The sequence below is a fragment of the Stegodyphus dumicola genome, chromosome 8 (genome assembly GCF_044657685.1).
Source record: "Stegodyphus dumicola isolate Sdum_Otavi_A_Nest chromosome 8, ASM4465768v1".
Classification (NCBI taxonomy): Eukaryota; Metazoa; Arthropoda; class Arachnida; order Araneae; family Eresidae; genus Stegodyphus; species Stegodyphus dumicola.
The window spans coordinates 6,496,961-6,521,279 of NC_140775.1; the positions used below are offsets into that span (position 1 = coordinate 6,496,961).

Genomic DNA, 24,319 nt, shown 5'->3' on the forward strand with positions numbered 1-24,319 from the left:
AAAACCGGTAAGAATTCGTTGTAGAATATTCTCGCACCGTCTATGTGCCAATTTTATGGCAAATTATTTATGGTAAATTAGCGATTTTGCGCCAAAACTGGCTACGCCTCCTTTCCCTACCACTTTCTAGCAACCCTAAACCCGCTTCTCGGGGAAGCTATGTTATCGCAGCTGGGCATTTCGTAAAAGTATTCTAACCATTCGCGGGTTTTGTGGCCATTGAAGATCCGTCACACCTGGAACACGTTTCATCCATCTACAAAATAAACTCAGTTGAAAGTACTGCTGGCTTCATTTTAGGTACGTCATAATAGGCATTCGGTTTGAACTGAAAGCATTGTCGGCTTCATGGTATAGTAAGAGCAGCTTTGGGGGCCTTTTCCAGCCCCGGTTTGCTTCGTAACCATAGGAATGACAGCTGTGGCAGATATTTCGAGTCGCCTTATGCATTTTTCCCCATTCCATTTCCGTTTAAAGTATTTCGCTTCATGAAAACCGCTTGACTACTTCAAACTAATCGAGTGGCTAACTTGAACTAGTCTCAAATTAAATCGAGAAAATAAGTGCTGTGACGACGACACGTCTTAAGAAGTTATAACATCTAGCGACGTTTCCTGCTAGACGGGACTTTTCTGAGAAACAAGATTCTGGTAGCACTGGTTTAAACGGGAGGATTCCTAAAAAAACAGAGCCGCTGGAAGGGAAGTCCCGCCTAGCTACGGAAACGATGTACCGGCTAGGCGGGATTTTTTGAAACCTCGCTGAAAATGTTTCGGCTGAAGCTCTGTGCCGGGTAGATATCAACCTATCAGACGAAAGTTCTACTTCTGAAGGATCACGTTATCCCAATCTAAGCGATAATCGATTACTGTTTGGCTTTCAAATCTTTGTAGTAAAAGGAAATGGTAACATAGCTACGTGGTTTACCTGGAAATGTGCGGATTTTGAGAATTGTCCCTTTCGACGTCCAGTCCCTCGTAGCGGAAATATATGTGATTGGTGTTAACGGAAGAAGGTGGCAGAGGCCTTGAAGTGCCTGTATTGAAAGAAAGAGACTTATGTTACAATAAGATTTATGTTACAATAAGATTTATGTTACAATAAGCTTGATGTTGCAAAGAGACATTAAGAAAAATTTATGCTTTGGGATTTTTGCCACTCTCATAGTTGTTGCCAGCTTTTTGAATGGAATCAGGATATAACTAAATAAAAAACTCAGTGCACTTTTTTTTGTTATTTCACCTAAGAAAAGTTCACGTTTTTCGAACAAAATTTTATTAATTTTATTAATATTTATTTTAACAAAGTCTTGCTTCGAGATTAGCTTTAACGTGGTATTTATAGCAAAATTTCGCGTGCAAAGTTTTTTTTTAAATCATTTTTTGATCTAACATTTCAAATTATTTTCATCAAATAATTTAGGATTCTTTTCCTCCCAAATTTAAATTTGCAGAAACTGAAACAGGAAGTATTTGTAGGTAAACTGCATCTTCCTTTCTTATTAACTACTGAGTGCAATGTAAATTAATTTTGACTTCTTGAATATTTGTTCTCGCTTCTGTATTTACTATAACTTCGTAACTGTTACAACCAATTGATTTCGATAACCTGTTTAAAATAATTAGCAAGTTGATATTATTTCTCATTCTCTCTATATTAGAAAACAGTAATCAAATTATACAAAAAAAATTTAATTAATTTTTTTAAAAAAATATTTCTCATAATTTATTTTAAAAAGTGTGAAAAGGTTTAGGTTTAATGGTCGCCCAAAAGGGCATTTTTGAAGTTTAGTGTGGTTTATCATAAACTCCTGTTGAAATTATCAAGATGAAATAGCCAGTTCCAGATGAAATAGCGAAACGTTTTATGGGATACTAGAAGAATATGCTTTTAAACTAACATGGGAACGTTATATATCTTCTGTATGTTTTAAAAATTAAAAAATATATAACTTCGTTCTATAAAAATATTGAATGTTTTTAATAAGATATATTATAAATGAAATGCATTTTTATTTAAATCAATAAGATTAAAAAGAAAAAATAATATTCTTAAGAACTATTGATTGATCTCATATGTTTTATTTTGTTAATCAATAACAGACAGATTCAATTTCAAAGATAAATATCGTGCATTTTGACAGACTAGACTTAAAAGTGAACAACGCATTTTATAGCGGATGACGCAAATTCGCATTTCGAGTATAATATTCCTTTTCGGCTTACAAAAATATTTCTTTAACGCACATTATAAAAGGATACAATATATTATTCGTTTAGCTGTAATCGTTCCAAATTAAGAACATTTATAAAAACATCGTTAAATTCAATTAAATGTTTTGCGTCTTCATTTATTTTATTAATTGTTTTATTTCAACTACCAATTGAAAGGAATTATTTTTCAGTAATTTTTTATAATGAAAAAGAATATAAATATAATTTGTAATTGTTGCAATAGATAAATAATTGCAGTAAATAATTGATCATTATTTTTTGCAAATAGACGTTTTTAAGCATGTTTCCTTTCTTTTTAAAATTTCTGACTTAAAGAATAATGTTTTAGATGTTAGACTTACATTAAAAGTTAGGCTTTAGTTAGAAGTTAAACTAGTGTGCTACAATGTTAACTGTACGTATTCATGTACACATCGAATCATATTCATTGATCGTCGTATAACTTCTACTCAATGAATAAAATGTAGAAACAAAAAATTAAGTTTCTTTCAGGAGAGTTAGTTAAATTAAGTTCTATGTACACCTAAAAGGAAAATGTATAAAAACATTTCAATATCAATGAAATCAGTTCATTCTTTTAAAGCAACAACCAATTCATAAATCATTTTATGTTGCCAAACCAGAAAACAAAAACTTTTGACAGTTCAGGTTAATGCGTATACGTATGACGTCATGATTTATAAATTTAATGTAATATAACGACTTTTCTCAATATCAAAAAAAGAATTAACGTGGCAATAATACACTGTGTCAATTATCTTAATCTGAAACAAAAAAGTTGCCAATAGCACCCTGCTAAAAATGCCCCGTAGAAACACACATTTTTTTTACGGGGAATTGGTCTAGGGGTACCCGTACAGCTCTGCAGGTACCCGTAGCCCAATTACGCGCAAAAAACCACAAACGGAAACCCGTCCATGTACGGGTACCCGTAAGCCAAATCCCCGTAAAAACCCATAGAAAGAAACCCGTACAACCGTACGGGTACCCGTAGACCAAATCCCCGTAAAAACCCATAAACAGAAACCCGTATAGCTGTACGGGTGCCCATAGGCTAAATGCCCGTAAAAAAAACCTATAAACAGAAACCCGTACAACTGTGCAGATAAGAGTAGGCCAAATCTCCGTAAAAACCCATAGAAACCTGTAGAACTGTAGGCACCATAAACAAAATCCCAGTAAAAACCCATAGCCAGAAATCAGAACTTTATGCGTTTACATAGGTCAAATCTCCTTAAAAAAATGCATAGGAAAAAGAGATCATATTTTCATTCTATTAATTTTATTGTTTACAAGAAGTCTATTAACGTCAGATAGAAAATTAGCATAAACCCATATAAACCAACTGAAGATTTATTTTTATATTGATATCAGTAAAAGTCAATATAAACCAATATAAACCAGATAAAAGTTTTGACATTGATGTTGGTTGTATGGGTGTCAAGTGATACCAGTAAGAAAAACCCACGGAGACCAACAGAAACCAGTAAAAGTCAATAGAAAACCCATAAAACGTTATGGGTACCCATTTAAAAGTTTTACTGGTTTCTATGGGGCATTTTTAGCAGAGCAGCTATTTGTTTAAAAGGATGACATTAGCAAAACATTTTCGACATGACGTCCCATGAAATCGCGTGCTTTCTTCAACGCCAGAACATCGCTTTATATAAATGTCTGGCTATGTTATTTTTAATTCATATTTTGTAATACTTATACATTGTTTATTAACAAGCTCTATGATCTGAAAGCGAGCAGTGGCAACACTTTTCGAAATAGAGCAGATTTATATTTCCAGCGTGCCAGACTGCTGCCACTCGGAAAACTGAGACGGGGAAAATTAGCGTTTTCGAAGTTTTAATTAATATCTCGGCTGATTATAAAATCGTACGAAGATGAGAATGGTCGAAATGGCTTCCCACGAATTTTTTGGAATCCAGGGTACCTCTCTCGAAATTTAACTCCCCGCCGTTCCGGAGGATGATAATGTCAGAAACAAACAGACAAACGATCATAGATTATAATAATATAGATAACTTTAAATAACTTCTTTTAATAATTTGTAACTTCTTTTTTATACTCCATTTTCATCTTTTACACTTCTTTTTGACACTTCACTTTTCCTTTTCAGTACTTCATCTTTCTTATTTTTATACTTTTTTCCGAGGTTATTTTTTATATTTCATTTCATTCTTCTTTTTTGTATATAGTTCAGGTTCTTCTTTATACTCCAATTGTTAGTAATTTAAAAAATCATTAGTTCAAAGAGTAAAACTGCTTCGTAGAAAATGTTCATTCAGTTAAAAAGGAGGGAAAAAAAAAAAAAAAAGAGTTGTCGAAATAACGGAAATTTTAAAATACAAAATTTTAAATTTATTCTTGCTTCTCCATTTTTAAAATTTAGAATTCGAAAAGTGAGTCATATATTACACATTTTAAATACCACAGGAAGATCTGTGATACTCCTTGAATGTGGAATCGTCGGGCACATGCATTATTTGCCATTGTGGAAAATAAAGTCTTGCTTATAATAGTCGAGCAGTTTGTCTAGACAAGGATATCTCAACCGGGAGGGAGGGAGAAGTTTCTCTTTGGGAAGAGTTTCAGATGGAAATGCGATCAGCCTTTTATTTACGTGTTAAGTATTTAGTTTTACTTTATGAATATGAAAAACTACTTTTCTTTAAATTTTGGTATTTATTAATATTTTCTCAATTTTTTTTTCTAGTTTAATATATGAAATACCTTGAAAAATATTCTAAATTTAGGTAAGTGTTTGTGCATTTTCCGAGTTTTAAAATGGGGGAGAACGATCATCTAGTAATGGTGAAAAGGGTGCTTGGAACACAAACATTTGAGAAGCCCTGGTCTAAGTACTTCTCAGGACAAAGTGTTCATGTCGGAATACTTAGAATACTAATTACAATATGTTATATTGTTAAAGGATAACGAATTTATTAGTCCAAAGGAGCATTTTGCCAAGAAAAACCATTTATTTCGTTTTATTTTATTTATTTCGTTCGTGAAAAAACAACGGTAACTAAAGACATCAAATTTTGAATAATCCAGTCCTCCCCTCGCGTATGGGCATCTGCAAGCCCAAATTTGGAATCTGTTTTATTATCTATTTCGTATTTTATAAAACTTTAAAGAATTTTTGATTAACAAACTCAACGACTGCGAAGCGAGCAATGGCAACACTGTAACAATTTTATCTCCACCGCGCGAGACTGTGTCTCGGAAATGTGAAAGATATACTCTTTTTAAATATTCTGTGATATTGCTGTTGAATTGAATTTTATGATTTAAGTTATTTAATAAATACAGTAACACAAAAAGCGCAAAAAAACCCTTTGCGCGTAATATAAAATCTAAAAGCCTTCAGATTATTTTTTTTTTATTTTGGTCGGTAATAATTAAATAAATTTTAAGTACTGAGATCCGAAATTTAATTGTCATTGCAGCATTGTTAAAGAAAATTTATTATTCTTCGAGCTCAGCTACGCATACCTTTCTCAGCTTCATTAAAGAGTATTTGCACTGTTTTCTGTTCCTCTAGAACACACCCACAATGGACAAAAGAATTAAAATTGAAAAAGAAGCTGACGAAAGGGAATATGAGGAAAGGCAGAATCGGGAGACGCAAAGTCAGTCTGAAGAAGAAAATTTTCCTTGGGGGACAACGCAAGTGAAGCGCGAGAACACTCCAAATGTCGAGGCTAGCCTCGATGATCTCTTTGAGGAATTTTCTGTCTTCGGAGACCGTTGGAATGAAGAGAAGAACATTTCGCTGCGGAACGTTGACAAATGGTTCGCCCAGGCTCAGCTGTTCGATGGAATTGTCACCAACGCTGATACGGCCATCGAGTTTTCCAAAATTGCTCGGTAAGCAATAGTGTTCATAGCAGTTATGATGCTTTTAATGGCACAGCATTAACCACCCACAGCACTGAAACGATATAACCTATAACGATATAAACGAAGTTAAGATAACGAATTATTGACCAGAATAAAACTAAATTGTTGATCAAATATAAAGAAATAGACCATTAACTTCATTATAAGTTCGCCCTCAGGGGGCTCACTTTTGTGAGTACGGGTGTGGCAATCCTGAGGTATCCTAGCCCTTCAGGGGATCATCTTCTTGATGAGACGGGTGTCACGATCCTGGAGCCCCAGTGATCTATCCTCTTTTCCATCTCCTCTCCTCTTAACTGGAACTTTTCTCCTTCCCTTCTCCCTTGTGGTTTCTCTCTACGGAGTTTGGGGCTCGTCACGAGAAACTGGAACAACCCTTGCGTCCAATTTTCAAATGGCGAGAAAACTGCCCACGTGTTTGCCGTGCGTGGAGACCCGTGTCGCTGGAAAGGAGGGTCTTGGTAGTTGAGGGGCGAGGTACTGTCCCCAACACACTGCTTTGGCCTCTGCTTCAGCTAAACGGGAGGCACCTTAGTCGTCCTCACGGGTGTCAATCGGCTGGTCACTAGTCCTTGTGTCAGTGGCTTGGGGTCAAGCTCTCGGGAGTACCTGCTTTCGGGAAAGCCGACTGTGGGGCTTCAGTTTGCGTATAGGTCCGGCTAGCCCTAACACAGTAATCTGTGTTCCCTTGTTGGGCTCCGTGGTGGGCGGGGCCGTCGGACCCGAATCTTTTCTTTCTTAAATATGGCTTCTATGTTTCTCCTCAAATCAAATGAAAACGACCAAAGTATTGAAATAATTGATAAATCTCTTACTAAGAAAATACGTACCGATGCAAATGCCAAAGTAATCACTGATAATCCACGCTTCCTTGTAGTCTCGAGTCCCTCTGGTGAACTGCAAAAGATGTCCCCTTTCGTTGTAAGCAAATATATCCGTTCTTGCATAGGTGAACCAAAGAACACAAAGCGTCTCCGTTCTGGAGATCTGCTTATAGATACTGTCTCACCAACCCAATCTGCTTCCCTTTTGTCACAAACCAAACTTGGAAATGTAGCTATAACTGTGTCAGCGCATAAAACTCTGAATTATTGTAGAGGTGTTATCTCGGAAATCGACCTTCTGTGTGTTTCAGAAGAAGAGTTCGTTTCCGAGTTAGCTGACCAAAAAGTCTGTGGTGTTAGGCGGATCAAGATGCGTAAGGAAAGTCAGTTGACTGACACTAAACACGTGATCCTGACCTTCAAATCGCCTGATCTGCCGAAAAATATTAAGGCTGGATATATAAACTGCCCCGTAAGGCCTTATATTCCAAACCCCATGCGATGCTTCCAGTGCCAGCGTTTTGGCCCTGACGTCCTTTCGTTTCCAAGATGTCCTTTCGTGGGACCCTGACGTGCGCTCGATGCTCGTCGGTTGGCCACGATAGCGAAAATTGCACCGCTGCAGCACTGTGTATAAATTGCAAGGGCAACCATCCAGCATTCTCTCGTTCCTGTCCGAAATGGAAATTAGAAAAGGAAGTGCAGACCATAAAAGTTTCCAGGAACATTTCGTATGCCGAAGCCAGAAGACAAGTTCAAAGCACACAGCCTATATCAAACAAATCATATGCCAATGCCGTAAAATCAACCCGCACAATAGCCACCCAAACTTCCATAAGTACACAGACTCCACCAAATAAAAACCAGCAGCCTGCAAGCAAGAACAAAGAAAATCCAACACATATCATACAAAATAAAGAAATAGCAATCCCGAGCAAACCCAAAACTGTGCCTCCAAAAATAGAAACCAAAAATAGAAGTCCCAGCAAGAGTTCTGCAAATGAAATTATTCCTGAATCTGCAGATTCAGACAGTATGGAAGTGGAAGACGGTCTAGAAGTTCCCGATCATCTGCTTCCGCGCAAAACTAAAAAGGAACACAGGAACAAAAAACATCAATCATAATGGCCACCCTCGTCTGATGGAACTGTCGCGGTTTCCACCGAAATTTGCTTGACATCAAATCTATAATAAATGCGTATCATCCTGTGTGCTTAGCTATACAGGAAACAAATCTGAAACCTGAACAACATGCAAAACTTCGGAGGTTTGCTATAGTCAGAAAGGATAACCTTGCAGGTGAGCGTGCCAGTGGAGGTGTAGGTCTCCTCTCCTCACTGGATTATCCCTCAAATGTACTTTCTTTGACGACATCCCTCCAAGTTGTCGCTACTCAAACAAATTTTGATATTGTTGTTACAGTCGTTTCTCTATATTTGCCTCCAAATGAGCATATTGATCAGCAAGATTTAAATGGTCTTTTAGAGCAGCTGCCTGAGCCTTTCATCATAATAGGAGATTTTAACGGCCATAGTCCGCTCTGGGGTAGTAAAGATACAAATTGCCGAGGAAGACAAATTGAGCAGATGATCGAAGATCATAGCCTTTGTCTCCTGAATAATCGGCAGGATACTTACTTCCATGAGCCTACAAAGACATTCCATGCTCTCGACCTTGCCATCTGTTCACCATCTCTGTTGCCTTATTGCACATTTAATGTGGGAAAAGATCTTTACAACAGTGATCATTATCCCATTTTTGTGTCTCTTGCACGAAGAGGAGCAAATCCCATGACGAGACACCCTCGGTTTATACTGGACAGGGCAGACTGGGAACTCTTCTCTTCCATTGCAGAGCTCACAGATCAAATGGTAGAAGATGGGCATATCGATGACGCTGTTGAAGCTGTTACTAATACTATTATCCAGGCAGCTATGCTCTCCATTCCTAGAACATCAGGAAAACTACTAAAATATTCAAAACCATGGTGAAACCGCGACTGTAATGAATCACTGAAAAAACAGAAAAAAGCATGGGGTATTTTTCGTAGATATCCTACTCTGCGAAACCTCATAGCCTTTAAAAGTGCCAAAGCAAATGCACGAAAAGTAAGAAGGCAGAGCCAGAGGGATTCCTGGATTTCATATGTGTCCTCAATAACATCCTCTACACCTAGTAAGCGAGTTTGGGAAAGAGTTCGAAAAGCATGCGGAATGTATAAAGACCACTCACTTTCCTTTCTGGAAAAAGATGGCCGTGTGATTAGCTCCATAGAAGAAAGTGCAAATACTATTGGTGAGACATTTGCTGCCGTTTCTTCCAGCCAAAATTACTCACCTGCATTTCTTTCTATCAAGCAACGCTCTGAGAAAAATCCCATCGCTTTCAACTCTTCCAAATATGAGCCGTACAACAGAGACTTTACTATGGTTGAATTAAGGAGAGCTTTGTTGCAGACACATAGGTCTTGTCCTGGTCTGGATGGCGTGTATTATGAAATGCTTAAGCATCTGTCCTGTAAGTCACTCAGTGCCCTTCTCACACTTTACAATAGAGTGTGGAAGGAGCGTACATTTCCCAGTGCATGGAGGAGAGCTGTAGTAATTCCTATTGGGAAGCCAGGGAAAGACCCGAGGAATCCCTCGAACTATCGGCCAATTGCCCTTACTAGTTGTGTTTGCAAACTGTTTGAAAAGATGGTAAACAGCCGCCTAGTCTACTTCTTGGAAAAGAATAATATTATATCGCCTTATCAAAGTGGTTTTCGAAAGGGGAGCACAACCGTAGATAACATGCTCCTCCTAGAGACTTCCATTCGGAAAGCATTTGTAAGAGGAAGCCACCTTGTCTCCGTATTCTTCGACATTGAGAAAGATTATGATAAGGCATGGAGATACGGTATACTTCGGGATCTTCACGAGAGTGGCTTGCGCGGCAACCTACCAATTTTCATTCAGAATTTCTTGAACAGTAGAACTTTTCAAGTAAGGATTGGCTCTGTTTTTTCGGATGTTTTTCAACAGGAAGAGGGTGTGCCTCAAGGCTGTGTGCTAAGTGTAACGCTGTTCATTTTAAAAATAAACTCTGTACTGAAAGAACTTCCTCATACCATCTTGGGATCTCTGTATGTTGATGATCTGCAGATTAGCTGTCGAGGGGCAGACATGAGATATGTAGAGAGGCAAATGCAGATGGCTCTGAATAAGATTCAAGAAATATCCGACAAACAGGGATTTACTTTTTCGAAACAGAAAACTGTGTGCGTGCACTTTTGTAGGAAGCGTGGTCTCCATCCTGAACCTGAGTTATATCTGAATGGTACAATTATTCCAGTTACGCCGGAAGTAAAATTTTTAGGAGTGACGTTCGACCGAAAATTGACTTTCCTTCCTCATGTTTTAAACCTGAGAAGGAAGTGTCTAAAAACACTAAATATTTTAAAAGTTTTGGCGAACACCTACTGGGGTGCAGAGCGTTGCTCCATGCTTCGCATTTACAGAGCGCTTATCCGCTCTAGACTGGACTATGGCTCAGTTGTTTATGGATCCGCTCGGTCATCTGTTTTGTTAAAACTGGATCCTGTTCACCATCAAGGTCTGCGGATTTGTTCAGGAGCTTTCAGGACTTCTCCTGTGCAGAGCCTATATGTTGACTCTAACGAACCATCACTTTATCTGAGGCGTGAGGAATTGTCCCTTTTGCAATATTTTAATATTCTATCTCAACCTGAACATCCCAAAAAGCTGTGCTTACGTGATAATGAGTGTAACACATTATTTGAAACACGTCCATCCTGTGTTCCTACTTTCCCTTTAAGAGTTCGGCCTGTCATTGAGGAACTCTCACTCTCTGATATGCACCCCCAAGCAGTACAGAATTTTGAAATTCCACCTTGGGAAAATTCACGGATCCAGCTTCTTGATGTTTTCAAACATCACGTAAAGGCGAGCACTAACGAGATCGTTTACAAACAACTTTTCGCTGAGCACAGGCACAGATATTGCAGTTATTATCCGATATACACAGATGGATCAAAGTCAAATGATCATGTCGGGATGGCTTTTGTATTTGAAGATTACATTGAGAGCAGATGCCTGTGCCATGCTTTCTCAGTCCTAACATCTGAACTAACTGCAATATATTATGGTCTTTTTTACATCTCAAAGCTCTGCCACAAAAAGTTCCTAATTTATACAGACTCGTATAGTGCTCTTAAATCCTTGGAAGCATTTCCCAACACTCAGAACCCTGTGGTAGTGGATGTTCTCAAAATTCATAGAAATTTAACGATTCGAGGATATGAGGTCCTGTACTGCTGGGTTCCTGGACATGCTGGAATAAAGGGAAATGAGCTTGCAGACATCGCAGCCAAACATGCTGTTGAACCGTCTACTCGCCTTATCCCTTTTAGAGACATCTGCTGTGTCATCAAGGGGAAGATACGGAAAAAATGGCAGCAAATTTGGGATGTTCAGCATCACAACAAGTTGAGAAACGTCAAGCCTAGAATTGAGCATTGGGATTCTGCTGGAAACCGTTAAGAGGACGTTCTTTTGACTCGACTCAGAATTGGTCACACTAGAGTCACACATAACTATCTTCTCAAAGCTGAAAATGAGCCTGTGTGGTGATGGCGATAAGGAGCGCGCCTTGCGCCCTCCGATAAGTGTGGCAACCCTAGAGAAGAAATTTCTTACGAGTAGCGAGCAGAGCGAAACAGGCAGGCTGTCGGGCAGTGTGCGCGAAGTTCCTAAATAAAGCATAATTTTTATTGTACAAAAAAAAAAAAAAAAAAAAAAAAAAAAACAGGAAAACACCATAATGGTAACCCGGACTGTGTTAAATCGTATGAACAGTTCTCAAGCACTTTCGGTTTTGACTACAAGCCATCACTCAAGATCTCCAAACCAGAAGTAATGGATTACATCGGTTTTCGTCCTCCGGATCACAGATGAGTAGTAATTATAGATCATTTTATAATTCTGTTTTCTACTTATCATTTAATTTAATTTTCTTTAGTTAAATTTTTCCTTTTATTTTGGCTTAAAAGCCTTGCACAATGTCTGATGTTTATGCCGTCCAAATTCCGGTTTATAACCGATCAGACCCATCTTTATGGTTTATTATGTGTGAAAGTACCTTTGCTCTTGCCACCCCCAAACCTATCACAGAATCCATTACTAAATATAATTATGTAGTTGCTCATCTTCCTCCAGATATTGCATCAATAGTACGGGATTTACTTATGAAACCAGACCCTTTTGATCCATATGCAAAGCTTAAAACTGAGTTAATAAATCGTTCAGGAGAATCTTTTCAGCAAGAAATTCGCCAATTATTATCTGGAGAAGAATTAGGTTCTCGAAAACCTTCCGATTTGCTTAGAAATATGAAACGTCGAGCAGAATCTTTAAATGTTCCTGATAACTTAATGTTAGAATTATTCCTTCAACGTTTGCCTTCGACTATTCAGTCTATTTTGGCAGCGGTTTCCAATTTAACTGTAGATAAAGCTGCAGAAATTGCCGACAGAAATTTAGAAGTAAATCCAACCCCAGTGACTTGTGCCGTTTCTCGCACAGTCGATCAGTCTCTTGAGGATAAATTATTTAAACAAATAGAAAAATTAAACAAACGTATTGATCGCATTTCTCTTTCTCGTGGTCGCTCGCCAAATCGCGGAGATCGCAATAAGGAAAGAAGCAATTCCAAAAGGAGAGATTATTCTGTTTGCTGGTATCATAGACGTTTTGGGAAAAAGTGTAGAGATGACAAATGTACAAAACCTTGTTCATGGCAGGGAAACGAAACCAGCAAAGAATAGAGGCGACTTATTCTTTGCCTCAAGTTTCACGTCGCCTGTTCGTTCGTGACCGTAAAACAAACCTTTCATTCTTGGTCGATACCGGCTCTGACGTGTCCTTACTTCCAGCAAATAATTCTCAAAAACGGAATTCGTCCCAACAAACACTTTTCGCTGCTAATTCTTCTACTATTCATGTTTATGGTCAAAAAACACTTTCTTTGGATTTCAAATTAAGACGACAGTTTACATGGACTTTTCTTATGGCAAATGTTAGTACACCCATTCTTGGAGCAGATTTTCTCCATTTCTTTGAATTGGTGCCTGATCTCAGAAACAAATGTCTCAAAGATTTAAAAACGCATTTTAAAACCGTCGGTTGCGTGAAAAATGCAAGCATTTATTCAGTAAAAACTGTATTTAGTGATACACCATATCACAAAATTTTAAAAGAATTTCCTTCAGTTACTAGATTACCAGATCCTAACCAACCTGTTAAACATAACACCGTTCATTATATCATAACTAAAGGTCCACCTGTGGTTGCAAAACCTCGTCGGTTAGCTCCAGATCGCTTAAAAGTAGCAAAACAAGAATTTCAAACTATGATGCAATTGGGGCATTTGAGACCTTCGAGCAGCAATTATGCATCCCCACTTCACATGGTTCCAAAAAAGGGAAGTCTGGAATGGAGACCTGTAGGAGATTATCGAGCATTGAACGCTCAAACAATAAAAGACAAATACCCTATTCCATGTTTAGCCGATTTTACTGCTGCATTGCACGGTACTAAAATTTTTAGTCATGTCGACCTGATTAAGGCATACCATCAAATACCAATTAACCCAGCCGACATCCACAAAACCGCCATATGCACACCATTCGGTTTATTCGAAAGTATCCGTATGCAATTCGGCTTATGCAATGCATCTGCGACTTTTCAACGTTTTATAGATGAAGTCACGCGGGATTTAGAAGGCGTTTACGCTTTTGTCGATGACTTGCTCATAGCCTCTAAAGATTCTGAGGAACATTGCAGGCATTTGAAAGCTTTATTTTCCAAACTTCAGGAATATGGACTTTGCATAAATGTTTCAAAATGCACCTTTGGTCAAACATCTATTGATTTCTTAGGTTTTCACCTTAGTGAAAACGGAATTGAACCTCTTCCTGACAAAGTCAAATGTATTTTAGATTTTCCTCAACCTACCACTCTCACTCAGCTTCGCCGATTTTTAGGCATGTTTAACTTTTACAGATGTTTCATACCTAAAGCAGCACATATTCTTTCTCCTTTAATAAAATTGTTAGAAGGCTATATTAATAAAAAGAAATCTCGTTCTCGTGTTCAGGATTCATCCCCACAATTAAATTGGAACGAGAATGCTGAACAAGCCTTTATTGCTGCCAAAAATGCCATTGCTCAGGCTACCCTTTTGAGACACCCTATTCCCGGAGCCCAGCTAAGCATCTGGGTAGATGCCTCAGAGGTCGCAATCGGCGGCACACTTATGCAGTTGTCTCAACAAACATGGGAACCTATAGCATTTTTCTCTATGAAACTCAGTAAAAGTCAACAGAAATGGTCCGCGTACGATAGGGAATTATTTTCTATTTATTCTGCAATTAAGAAATTCCGACACATGTTAGAGGGCAGAAATTTTATAATTTATACGGATCAAAAACCGTTAATATACGCTTTTAAACAGAACCCTCATAAATGTTCACCTCGACAATTGCGCCATTTAGATTTTATTTCTCAGTACTCTACTGATATTAGGCATGTGCAAGGTTCAAAAAACGTCGTTGCTGACGCTCTTTCAAGAATCGAAATTGATTCCATAACAAAATCTCCATTTTTGGATTTTAAAAAATTTTCGCAAGCTCAACAGCATGATCCGGAGGTACAAGACCTTCTCAAAAACAACACATCATCTTTGAAACTGGAATTTAAACCGTGCCAATATTCTGATGGTAATATCCTTTGTGACATATCAATGGACATTCCTCGTCCATTTGTTCCAAATTCCTTTCGCAGACTCATCTTTAATCATCTGCACAATCTGTCACATCCAGGAATTGCAGCTACTACGAAGCTTATTTGTTCTCGTTATGTATGGCCCGACATGAAACGTCATATCAAAAATTGGGTGAAATCCTGTGAATCTTGCCAAAAATCGAAAATTACTAGGCATACTAAAGCACCACTGGGCACATTCTCTCTTCCTGATGCACGTTTTTCAGAAATCCATATGGATATCGTCGGACCGTTACCTCCATCAGAAGGCAATGTATACTTTTTAACTCTCATAGATAGATTCTCCAGATGGCCTGAAGCCATTCCCATCCCGGATATGAAAACGGAAACCATTTGCAGAGCCATCTTCAACTGTTGGATATCTCGTTTTGGCTGCCCATCGATCATAACAACAGACCAAGGTTCTCAAATGAGATCCGCACTTTTTGCAGAATTCACGCGCATTTTGGGTACGAACAGAATCACAACAACAGCCTATCATCCAATGTCAAACGGCATTGTTGAACGATTTCATCGACATTTAAAATCTTCTCTCAAGGCTCACGAGACCAATAACTGGACTGAAACACTACCAGTTGTTATGCTTGGTATTCGGACAGCCGTAAAGGAAGATCTACAGTCATCTTGTGCTGAACTGGTGTACGGCACAACTCTCAAGCTGCCTAGTGATATGATAACGTCATCTAAGATATCTCCGTATGACACACAATTTATCACGAATCTTCGGCATAGAATGCAACAGTTGAATCCAATAGCAACATCTGCACATTGCCAAGAAAAATGTTACGTAAGTGCTACCTTAAAGTCGTGTACGCATGTATACTTACGTGTCGATCGAGTAAAGCCACCTCTGTGCCAACCATATACAGGTCCGCATAAAGTTCTTTCTAGAACGGACAAAACTTTCACAATTGATATTAACGGTCTGAAATCTACTGTGTCTATAGACCGTGTGAAACCAGCCTATTTGCTTTCGGACTCTAATTTGCCTGAACTGAAAACAAATAAAGACTTAAAGACAGTTCAGCAGAATAAATCTGCAAACGAACTCTCTAAGACACAAACTGTCACCAGATCGGGAAGACATGTTCACTTCCCTAAGAAACTTGCTTCTTACGTAACAATTTAAAACATTTCTTTTAAAATTCATATCTTAACATATTTCTTGTTATTTCATGTTTATTATATGTGTCAATACCTTGTTATATATTGAATTGCATTTTGATCTTTTCTAATTTTATATTCTAATTTTGTAATCATGTAAAAAATACCCGACAGTACGGATCCTCTAAGATAATTTCATAACATATGTCGTTCCTTTGAATAGTCATTAAAGGAACTGGGGGGAAACTCTGTGGTGATGGCGATAAGGAGCGCGCCTTGCGCCCTCCGATAAGTGTGGCAACCCTAGAGGAGAAATTTCTTACGAGTAGCGAGCAGAGCGAAACAGGCAGGCTGTCGGGCAGTGTGCGCGAAGTTCCTAAATAAAGCTTAATTTTTATTGTGCACTATGTCTTGTTAATATTATATTAATGCAGTAAGAACATAATCTGTGATATGGAATTCGAGGATTGGTGGTAAAAACATAACCGGAAATTTCCAAACCTGTTTGTTTTAATTGTAATGTTTGTTTATCTGTTCGTCATATTTTAATTGAGTGTCCATGTTTTGATAGTCTTCGCCAGAAATATTTTAATAGCTGTGACTTACCTCTCGACCGTTTAATCGGAAGAGAGGTCAATTGTAATTTATTTTATTATTTAAAAGAGATTGGCTTTTATCACCTAATGTAATTTGTTTTGAAAATTGTGTCTTGAATGTGGTTTTAACTTGTTTTTATATGACTTCATCCTCTGGATTTGATACATTTGTCTACTTGTTTTTATTTATTGTATTTTAATTTCATCAATTGTAGTCACCCCATCTCGCGTTTGGCGCACTATAATCAACTTTGGTTTTGCGCCATAATCTCTCACTCACTCACTCACTCATTATAAGTTCAGTGTGACAGGTGGTGACAGGTGACGGAGGACGGGGACGCCTGATGTTTAACAGAGGTAAACAGGCATATGTCCCGCGCCTTCCCCTATCGAGTGACAGCACCTCCAAGGAGCCTGATGAGACCACCTCAGGAGTTTATTGAAGAATTTTACGTAATTGCACATGGCCATACAGAGGCGTCTTAAGAATACATTAGTTTTGAACGATAGGCGAATGATTTGTTACACCTTGGTTTGTTACACACTAATTACAGCATATACAAACACATACACTTTACACATATAAAAGACTCATACAAAGCACTTGTAAAACACATATAAAAGCACATATATAACACATATAAAACATATAGAACGTGTAAGCACATTACAGAATAATAGAAATTAGATACTAGTTTGCACACACTTATACAAGTAAAACATATACTTATAATGAAACATAATTGAGCTAATATATATTATACACTTAAACTAAAGACACATATAAATTACATGTAAAATGCGCCCATAAACATACATAAAGCATGCAGCCACACTGTAGAATATTAAATTTGTTATCAGATTGTAGTAATTACAAATGAAACTTTACGCTGTAGAATACATTATATCAGGTACACAATACTTATATAATTTGAATAGATATGCAGCGCTTTTTATATACACAATGCTTACAGAATTGATGCACAATGTAAAAACAGATACACTGTACTTGTAAAGTATTAGATATTAGAAAATATACCGCGCACAATTGTACAAACGAAATAAGACATTATACTACTATGTACAACACAGTTATGGTGTACAATTATGCAAACACAATTATACTAAAGTATTAAAACACAGAATAAAACACCATGCTACCGTATACAACACAATTGTGCACAATTATATAAGCACAATTATACTAACAGATTAAAGCACTATACTATTATATACACACAATTATAGTAACAGATTAAAACACTATACTATTATATACACACAATTATAGTAACAGATTAAAACACTATACTATTATATACACACAATTATAGTACGCAGCACCATGCATGCTGTGTTGTGTGATGTTACCAAGCTATATATTTCTATGCGAAGCTATGAGATTATACAGGTAATGCAGATACAATATTGATAGATATAGATGAATTATATATTATGTATACAGATATGATGTGCAGGCAGTAACTGTAGTGGAGACACTATGTTATAGAATGCGCGGCGCTTATTTGATACTATATTAGATGCAGTTCAGTGTGACAATCATTGGGATATACATCCTCTTGAAAAAGCATATATATGTACAGTGTACTTTCTATTATCCGGCTGCTGATTATCCGTACATGGCGGTGGCCATGCACACGCATTCAACGCTAGGCGCAATAGCAGGCAAAAACACACGCACGCAAGTCGAGCATGCTCTAAAAATCACTGAATTGCCCTTTTTCTGTTTGGTTTCAATGATTTTGTCGTGCAGTTTTTTTACCCATGAGAGTATAGACAAAGGCATCGTTTCTATTGATCACAGGTTTTTTTTTTTTTTTTTTTTTTTTTTTTGTTGTTGTTGTTTCGTACATATTTGTACGTAAATATCGGTCGGGAAAACATCGAGAAATATATCGATGACATTCGAAAGAGACGGGCTTTCAGTGCTCGAACGATGTGGATATCGTTTCAAGTGTCACAAGAAAAGAAGTGTCAGAAAGTGATACTGAAAATACAAGTGAAAATGATTAAGACGAAAAGATTCAGTGATTTCTCTTGCATATGTATAGTCTATTAGACATTGTTTTCCATGGATTAGCTCGATTATTGGACCCATCGATCATTGGACTATTGTTTCCCATTGAGTCTGTTGGACTTTATCGACCCAAAGGGATTTGAATGCAGTGATAAAATAGTACTTTGAAAAATACGCAGTGAAATTCTACAAATATTTAAATGCTCTGAAAAAGAAAAACAGAAATGCGTTTTTTTTTTTTTTTTTTTTTTTTTTTAAGAAATAAATACATACAGTAGCAAAAACACACGAATAAGTTTTAATTATCCGCGTTTTTCAATTATCCGTGAACTACTTTCCTGGCATTAATCCGAATAATCGAGAGTATTGTATTTGAAAAGATTGCTTCATAAGTCCTGTATTTGAAAAGATTGCTTCATAAGTCCAACTTTGATCACATGCATACATTGTGTGCATTGAGTGGGCAGTTTCCGAAGTTCTAGGAATTGAGCTCTAGTTCAATTCCTAGACCAGAGACAAGTCTTGATATGTTTATGAAGTTATCCTGTTTGATATAGTTTAGACCGACTGAGTTTTTTGAGTGATATAGACGCATTTTCGTGGCACTTTGATATTATGGCAGAAGCAAAGAGCAATTATTTCCTTTTGGAGGAAAGAGGGCGTGAAAATTTCAGAAATTCCTCTACGTCTGCGCTTTGGCAGCTGAGGATGATGGTTCGCTAAAATCATCGAAACTAGTCCTGTGAAAAATTGCAAATATAACGCTGATTTTTGTTGTTTGACTCTAAACTGAATTCTAGTTATTCAGAATAAGTATTCTGAATAACTAGAATTCAATTTAGAGAATTTAATTTAGAACGGCTGCTGTCACACATCCGCTTGTTTCAGAAGAACAACTGTTTGGAACAATTTTTCTACTTTGTCACAACAGCCAATCACCCAGATCACTTTGGGGTTAGCATGTAAAGAGGAAACTGGTTCTCCATTACAAACAAGCTGATAGCATTCGAAGCTGATAGCTGATTGGCTGAAAGCGAACAACTTGCAATTTTTTTCGAAAGGGAGGAAAAAAATCGTGCGTCTTTCTTTTAATAATAAACCAGGCAGAAAAATTGTCCGAAAAAGTTGTTCGTATGGAACAAATGCATGTGTGATATGGGCCCTACTGTAACTCGACATCTATTTGAAATTAAGCTTTTAAAATAAAACTTCTGCTTATTAAAATATGGGAAATATTAAACGTGCCAGAAAGTAACAGTTTATTTGCGCATGATGCCGTAGACATTTCTGACGTCAAAATCCAAACTCTGAATACTTTTTTTTTCAATTCTGATTCTTTTAGCAATAAAAAGAAACTTGATCGTGAGGAATTTCAAGAATTCCTAAGCGTCTTAGCGGATCAAAAGGGCATGCCGGTGGAGGAATTAGAAGCAAGACTACGTGCTGCTGGTCCTCCAGACGTCAGTGGCACCACGGTAAGAAACTTCATTTAATTAAAGATATGTACTGGGTCGACGCATGAATTTATGGCCTTTTTTCTTAGTACCAAAGTACATTTATTGCTATCAGTATTAAACTAACCATTGTTCTGGCAGTTTTGGGATCATTCAGAGCCATTCAAAAACGTTTTGCAGCTGATCATCATTTCAGAGGACTTACCATGGAGTACCATCGACAATGATCTTAGAAGATGGTAACTTCAAGCTGATAGCATTGTATATGCTGCAGCCATACATGGGGAAGAATTTTATATATAAGCTGATAAATAACTTTAAGGAAACATATCCGGAGAACATTATAGCCACATTTGGTGACGAATCTCATATTTAAACTGATAAATAACGTTAAGGAATCCCATCAGGAAAATATTACAGTCACATCTGGTGCGAATGTTTTACTTAAGCTAATAAATAACTTTAGGGAACCACATCCGGAGTATATTATAGTCACATCGGATGAAGAATCTTATGCTTGCTGGTAAATAACTTTAAGGAATCACATCAGGAGAATATTATAGCCACATCTGGCGCAGAATCTTATACTTAAGCTGATAAATAACTTTCAGGAATCACATCCGGAAAATATTATAGCCACACCTGGTGCAGAATCCTTAAGCTGATGAATAGTGAGTTTCGGTATTTCTACCACATGGGGTCTGGCACTGTTGTTGTGGATGATGACGCGATATTGTTTGTTTGGTCCTGTTCCGGGAAGTTCCGCATGAACATGTTGGAGCTGATAGCACCAAAAGGATTCGATTATTCTGCGTCAGTTCACTGAAGATAATACCTTGCCTGTTCCATTACGCCCACAACAATTGTACAAAATCTTTCATATCTCTTTTCTAAGTAGCCTTTGAACATTTCATTACAGGTTTCTTTGTTTTTCGGAAGCAAAATTCTTCTCTGTAATATTACATTAGCCGAAATGGTAGAAAGTGAAGAGGCAATTACCATTTATTTATGCAAAAAACAGTTTAAATTCCTGCAGGATCTGGAAGATCTTATATATATAGAATGTAAGAACCACCATTTCTTGTATTCTATGAGAAGAACAGAAGCATTGTCAACATGAGGAAACAACTGAAGATTTCGCGCCCTCTTCTGCTTACTAAAATGCAGCGGGGAAGGGAAAGAAAATTTTATGGATGCTACGTCGAAGAACAGATGTCCTCCATTGCCCCCTAACTATACCACTGCCAATCAATAAAAAAAAACCCAAAAGACTTCAATACTGAAGCGCCCCCATCTGCCGGCTGACGAACTAAATTTATTGATTGTACCGACGTTGAAAGACAAAGCAAATAGAGCTTACATGTCTAAACTCAGCCTTAAAAATTAAACGTACTCTGTATTTAGCACTTATTAAACCAATTTTGCTTTATGCAGCCTCGGCCTGGGCCACGGCGTTATAGACTGAACGAAGGAAAATTAACCTCCTGCAAAATAAAATACTAAGAGCGATTGTTAATGCGTCTTGGTATGTTAGAAATGTGATCATTTATGAAGATTTAAAAATTAAACCAATACCGGAGCAGATCCTAATGGATGCTCACAACTTTTTTGAGAAAATGGAGAATTCGCCAGTCAGTACTTTGAGAGAACTTACGAACGATGGTCCCACTGTGGAAAACGTCACGAAACGACCTAGATCAATTCACCACAATGTAAAGTGGTAGCTGTAAATATGTATATAGTTTTTATCCAAATTATCTCATTTTATTCAAGTATTTAATCAAGCATTTAATCCTAGTATTCATCCAAGTATTTAAACAAGATTTATTTCGTGTTTGTGAATTTGTATTTGTGTCTGGACAGGCAAAGACTTTTAGTGTTATTTGTACAAAGTGTAAATAATTGAACTCACCACGCCTACCACTGTGGATCTAATCGTACTGGCTAGTACCGGTCACGTGATACTCATACCGTGAATTCAATAGCAGTCACGCACATAAGCTCAGGCCATATCTCATATGGGTCCAAAGCTATAAGCGCCGTATTTGCAGCAAATAGATAATAGAAATGCATTCACGGAGCATGTAAAATTGCTTCGGGGGTGTTCCCAGTTTGAGACCACTGGATTAATCTGCAGCGAACCTGCGAAATGAATGGACAGTGACAAACTGCCAGTGTTGCCAGGTTAAATCAAACTCGACATTCTGAAATCGGAACATTTACCTGTTGTGAATATGTAAAAATATTTTCTTTAAAAAAATAAATAAAGTATCTTTTGGGTGCGTATTAAATACGGAGCTTCGGTTGGGACGCCCTACATATAACAACATAAAACGGCACATAATGGCATGAAAAGTTTTATGATCTTATATTAGAAAAGGCAAAGAGAAAAAAATGTGTTTGCCATGGAAGCAGTCAACTAATCAATGCTCACGTTTCTCTGCTTTAATTTGTAAAAAAGTTTCCAAATTTTTGGTTCATTTTTTGTTCTTCTGACATGTTTATTCAGGGGCATAATTTTTTTTTTTTTTTTGAAAAACAGGTAAGATGTTATTGTCCTATATTTAAAATTATGAACTTTAAGATTTCAATAATGCAATCAGTAGGCTGTAATAAGCCTTATTATTATGATCTAATTTTATGATTTGTATTCTGCGAACTGCTTTGACGTTACTTTTAAGATATTTTGAGACGACGAGATTTATGAGCTGCCTATTTCAATTATTATTTCCAACGTTAGCAATGGCATAAATGGCACCTCACCGTAGTGCTTTCCTCCTTAGCGGAAGGAACAAAAATTAAACTCGTGGTTATTTTTAAAAGAAAGACGGATTCAAAATGTAATTTCTCAAATGGTGTTTTCATTCATGTTCACGAGAAACGGTGGATGGACGAAAACGGCATGAAATTGTGGATAAGAAGTGTTTGGCAAAAGCATCCAGTTGCCTTCAAGCAATTGGATGCTTTTTAAAAATGGCGTTATTTTTTTCTCTTGTGTCTTACTCGAGACTAACTTAGTCTCGAGTCTTGATTTCACATGCAATATTCAAAGCAAAGGACTGCAATACCCCTTTCATTATGTCTGCATAAAATGATATTGTTACGAAATGTCCAGGCGCGGTAAGATAGCTACCCCGCAAAGCAGGTTTAGGGTTGCCATAATTGGCAAGGGAAGAAAAGGTTGTCACATTTGGCGAAAAATCGCGCATTTGGGGACAAAATTGGCGATATGCCATAGACGGATGGAGAACTCTGGAACGAATTCTTACCGGTTTAGCGCAGAATGTTCTCGAACACAAGCCGAAAGCTATATAAAAAGCCCTGCTGGTACGCGGAGAGTGAGTGCGAGATAGTTAGTCTCGACTGAGTCCAGCTCCATGCTTCGCATTTACAGAGCGCTTATCCGCTCTAGACTGGACTATGGCTCAGTTGTTTATGGATCCGCTCGGTCATCTGTTTTGTTAAAACTGGATCCTGTTCACCATCAAGGTTTGAGGATTTGTTCAGGAGCTTTCAGGACTTCTCCTGTCCAGAGCCTGTATGTTGACTGTAATGAACCATCACTTTATCTGAGGCGTGAACAATTGTCCCTTTTGCAATATTTTAATATACTATCCCAACCTGAACATCCCAATAAGCTGTGCTTACTTGATGATGTGTGTAACGCGTTATTTGAAACACGTCCATCTTGTGTTCCTACATTTCCTTTAAGAGTTCGCCCTGTCATTGAGGAACTTTCCCTCGCTGATATGCACCCCCAAGCAGTACAGAATTTTGAAATCCCACCTTTGGAAAATGTACGGATGCAGCTTCTTAATGTTTTTAAGCATCATGCGAAGGCAAGCACTAACGAGATCATTTACAGACAACTCTTCGCTGAGCACAGGCACAAATATAGCAGTTATATTCCAGTCTATACAGATGGTTCAAAGTCAAAAGATCATGTCGGAATGGCATTTGTAATTGAAGATCACATGGAGGGCAGACGCTTGAACCATGCTTTCTCTGTCTTAACATCGGAACTAACTGCGATATATTATAGTCTTTTGTACATCTCAAGGCTCTGCCACAAAGAGTTTATAGTTTATACAGACTCTTGTAGTGCGCTTAAATCATTAGAAGCTTTTTCCCATACTCAAAATCCAGTCATAGTGGATATTCTGAAGTTACATATAAACTTAACGAGTCGTGGATATGATATCCTGTATTGCTGGGTTCCCGGCCATGTGGGAATAAAAGGGAATGAGCTGGCAGATATCACAGCGAAATGTGCTGTTGATCTGTCCAGTCGCCTCATCCCTTTTGGAGACATC

At 37.5% G+C, this 24,319-nt stretch overlaps 1 protein-coding gene across 2 annotated transcripts in view; it reads left to right on the top strand.

Moving 5' to 3' along the window:
* LOC118196116 (tubulin polymerization-promoting protein homolog) overlaps positions 1–24,319 on the top strand; it is a 208,287-nt gene that overhangs the window by 174,469 nt on the left and 9,499 nt on the right. The window contains exons 1-3 of one of the 2 annotated variants that reach the window (XM_035367520.2): positions 1,370–1,478; positions 5,791–6,116; positions 19,895–20,027. In XM_035367520.2, coding sequence (XP_035223411.1) covers positions 5,803–6,116; positions 19,895–20,027 — 447 coding nt within the window. In that variant the 5' untranslated portion in view covers positions 1,370–1,478; positions 5,791–5,802. Of the gene's footprint in view, positions 1–1,369; positions 1,479–5,790; positions 6,117–19,894; positions 20,028–24,319 lie in introns of those variants that run through there. The other variant, XM_085822901.1, reaches the window with a different exon arrangement.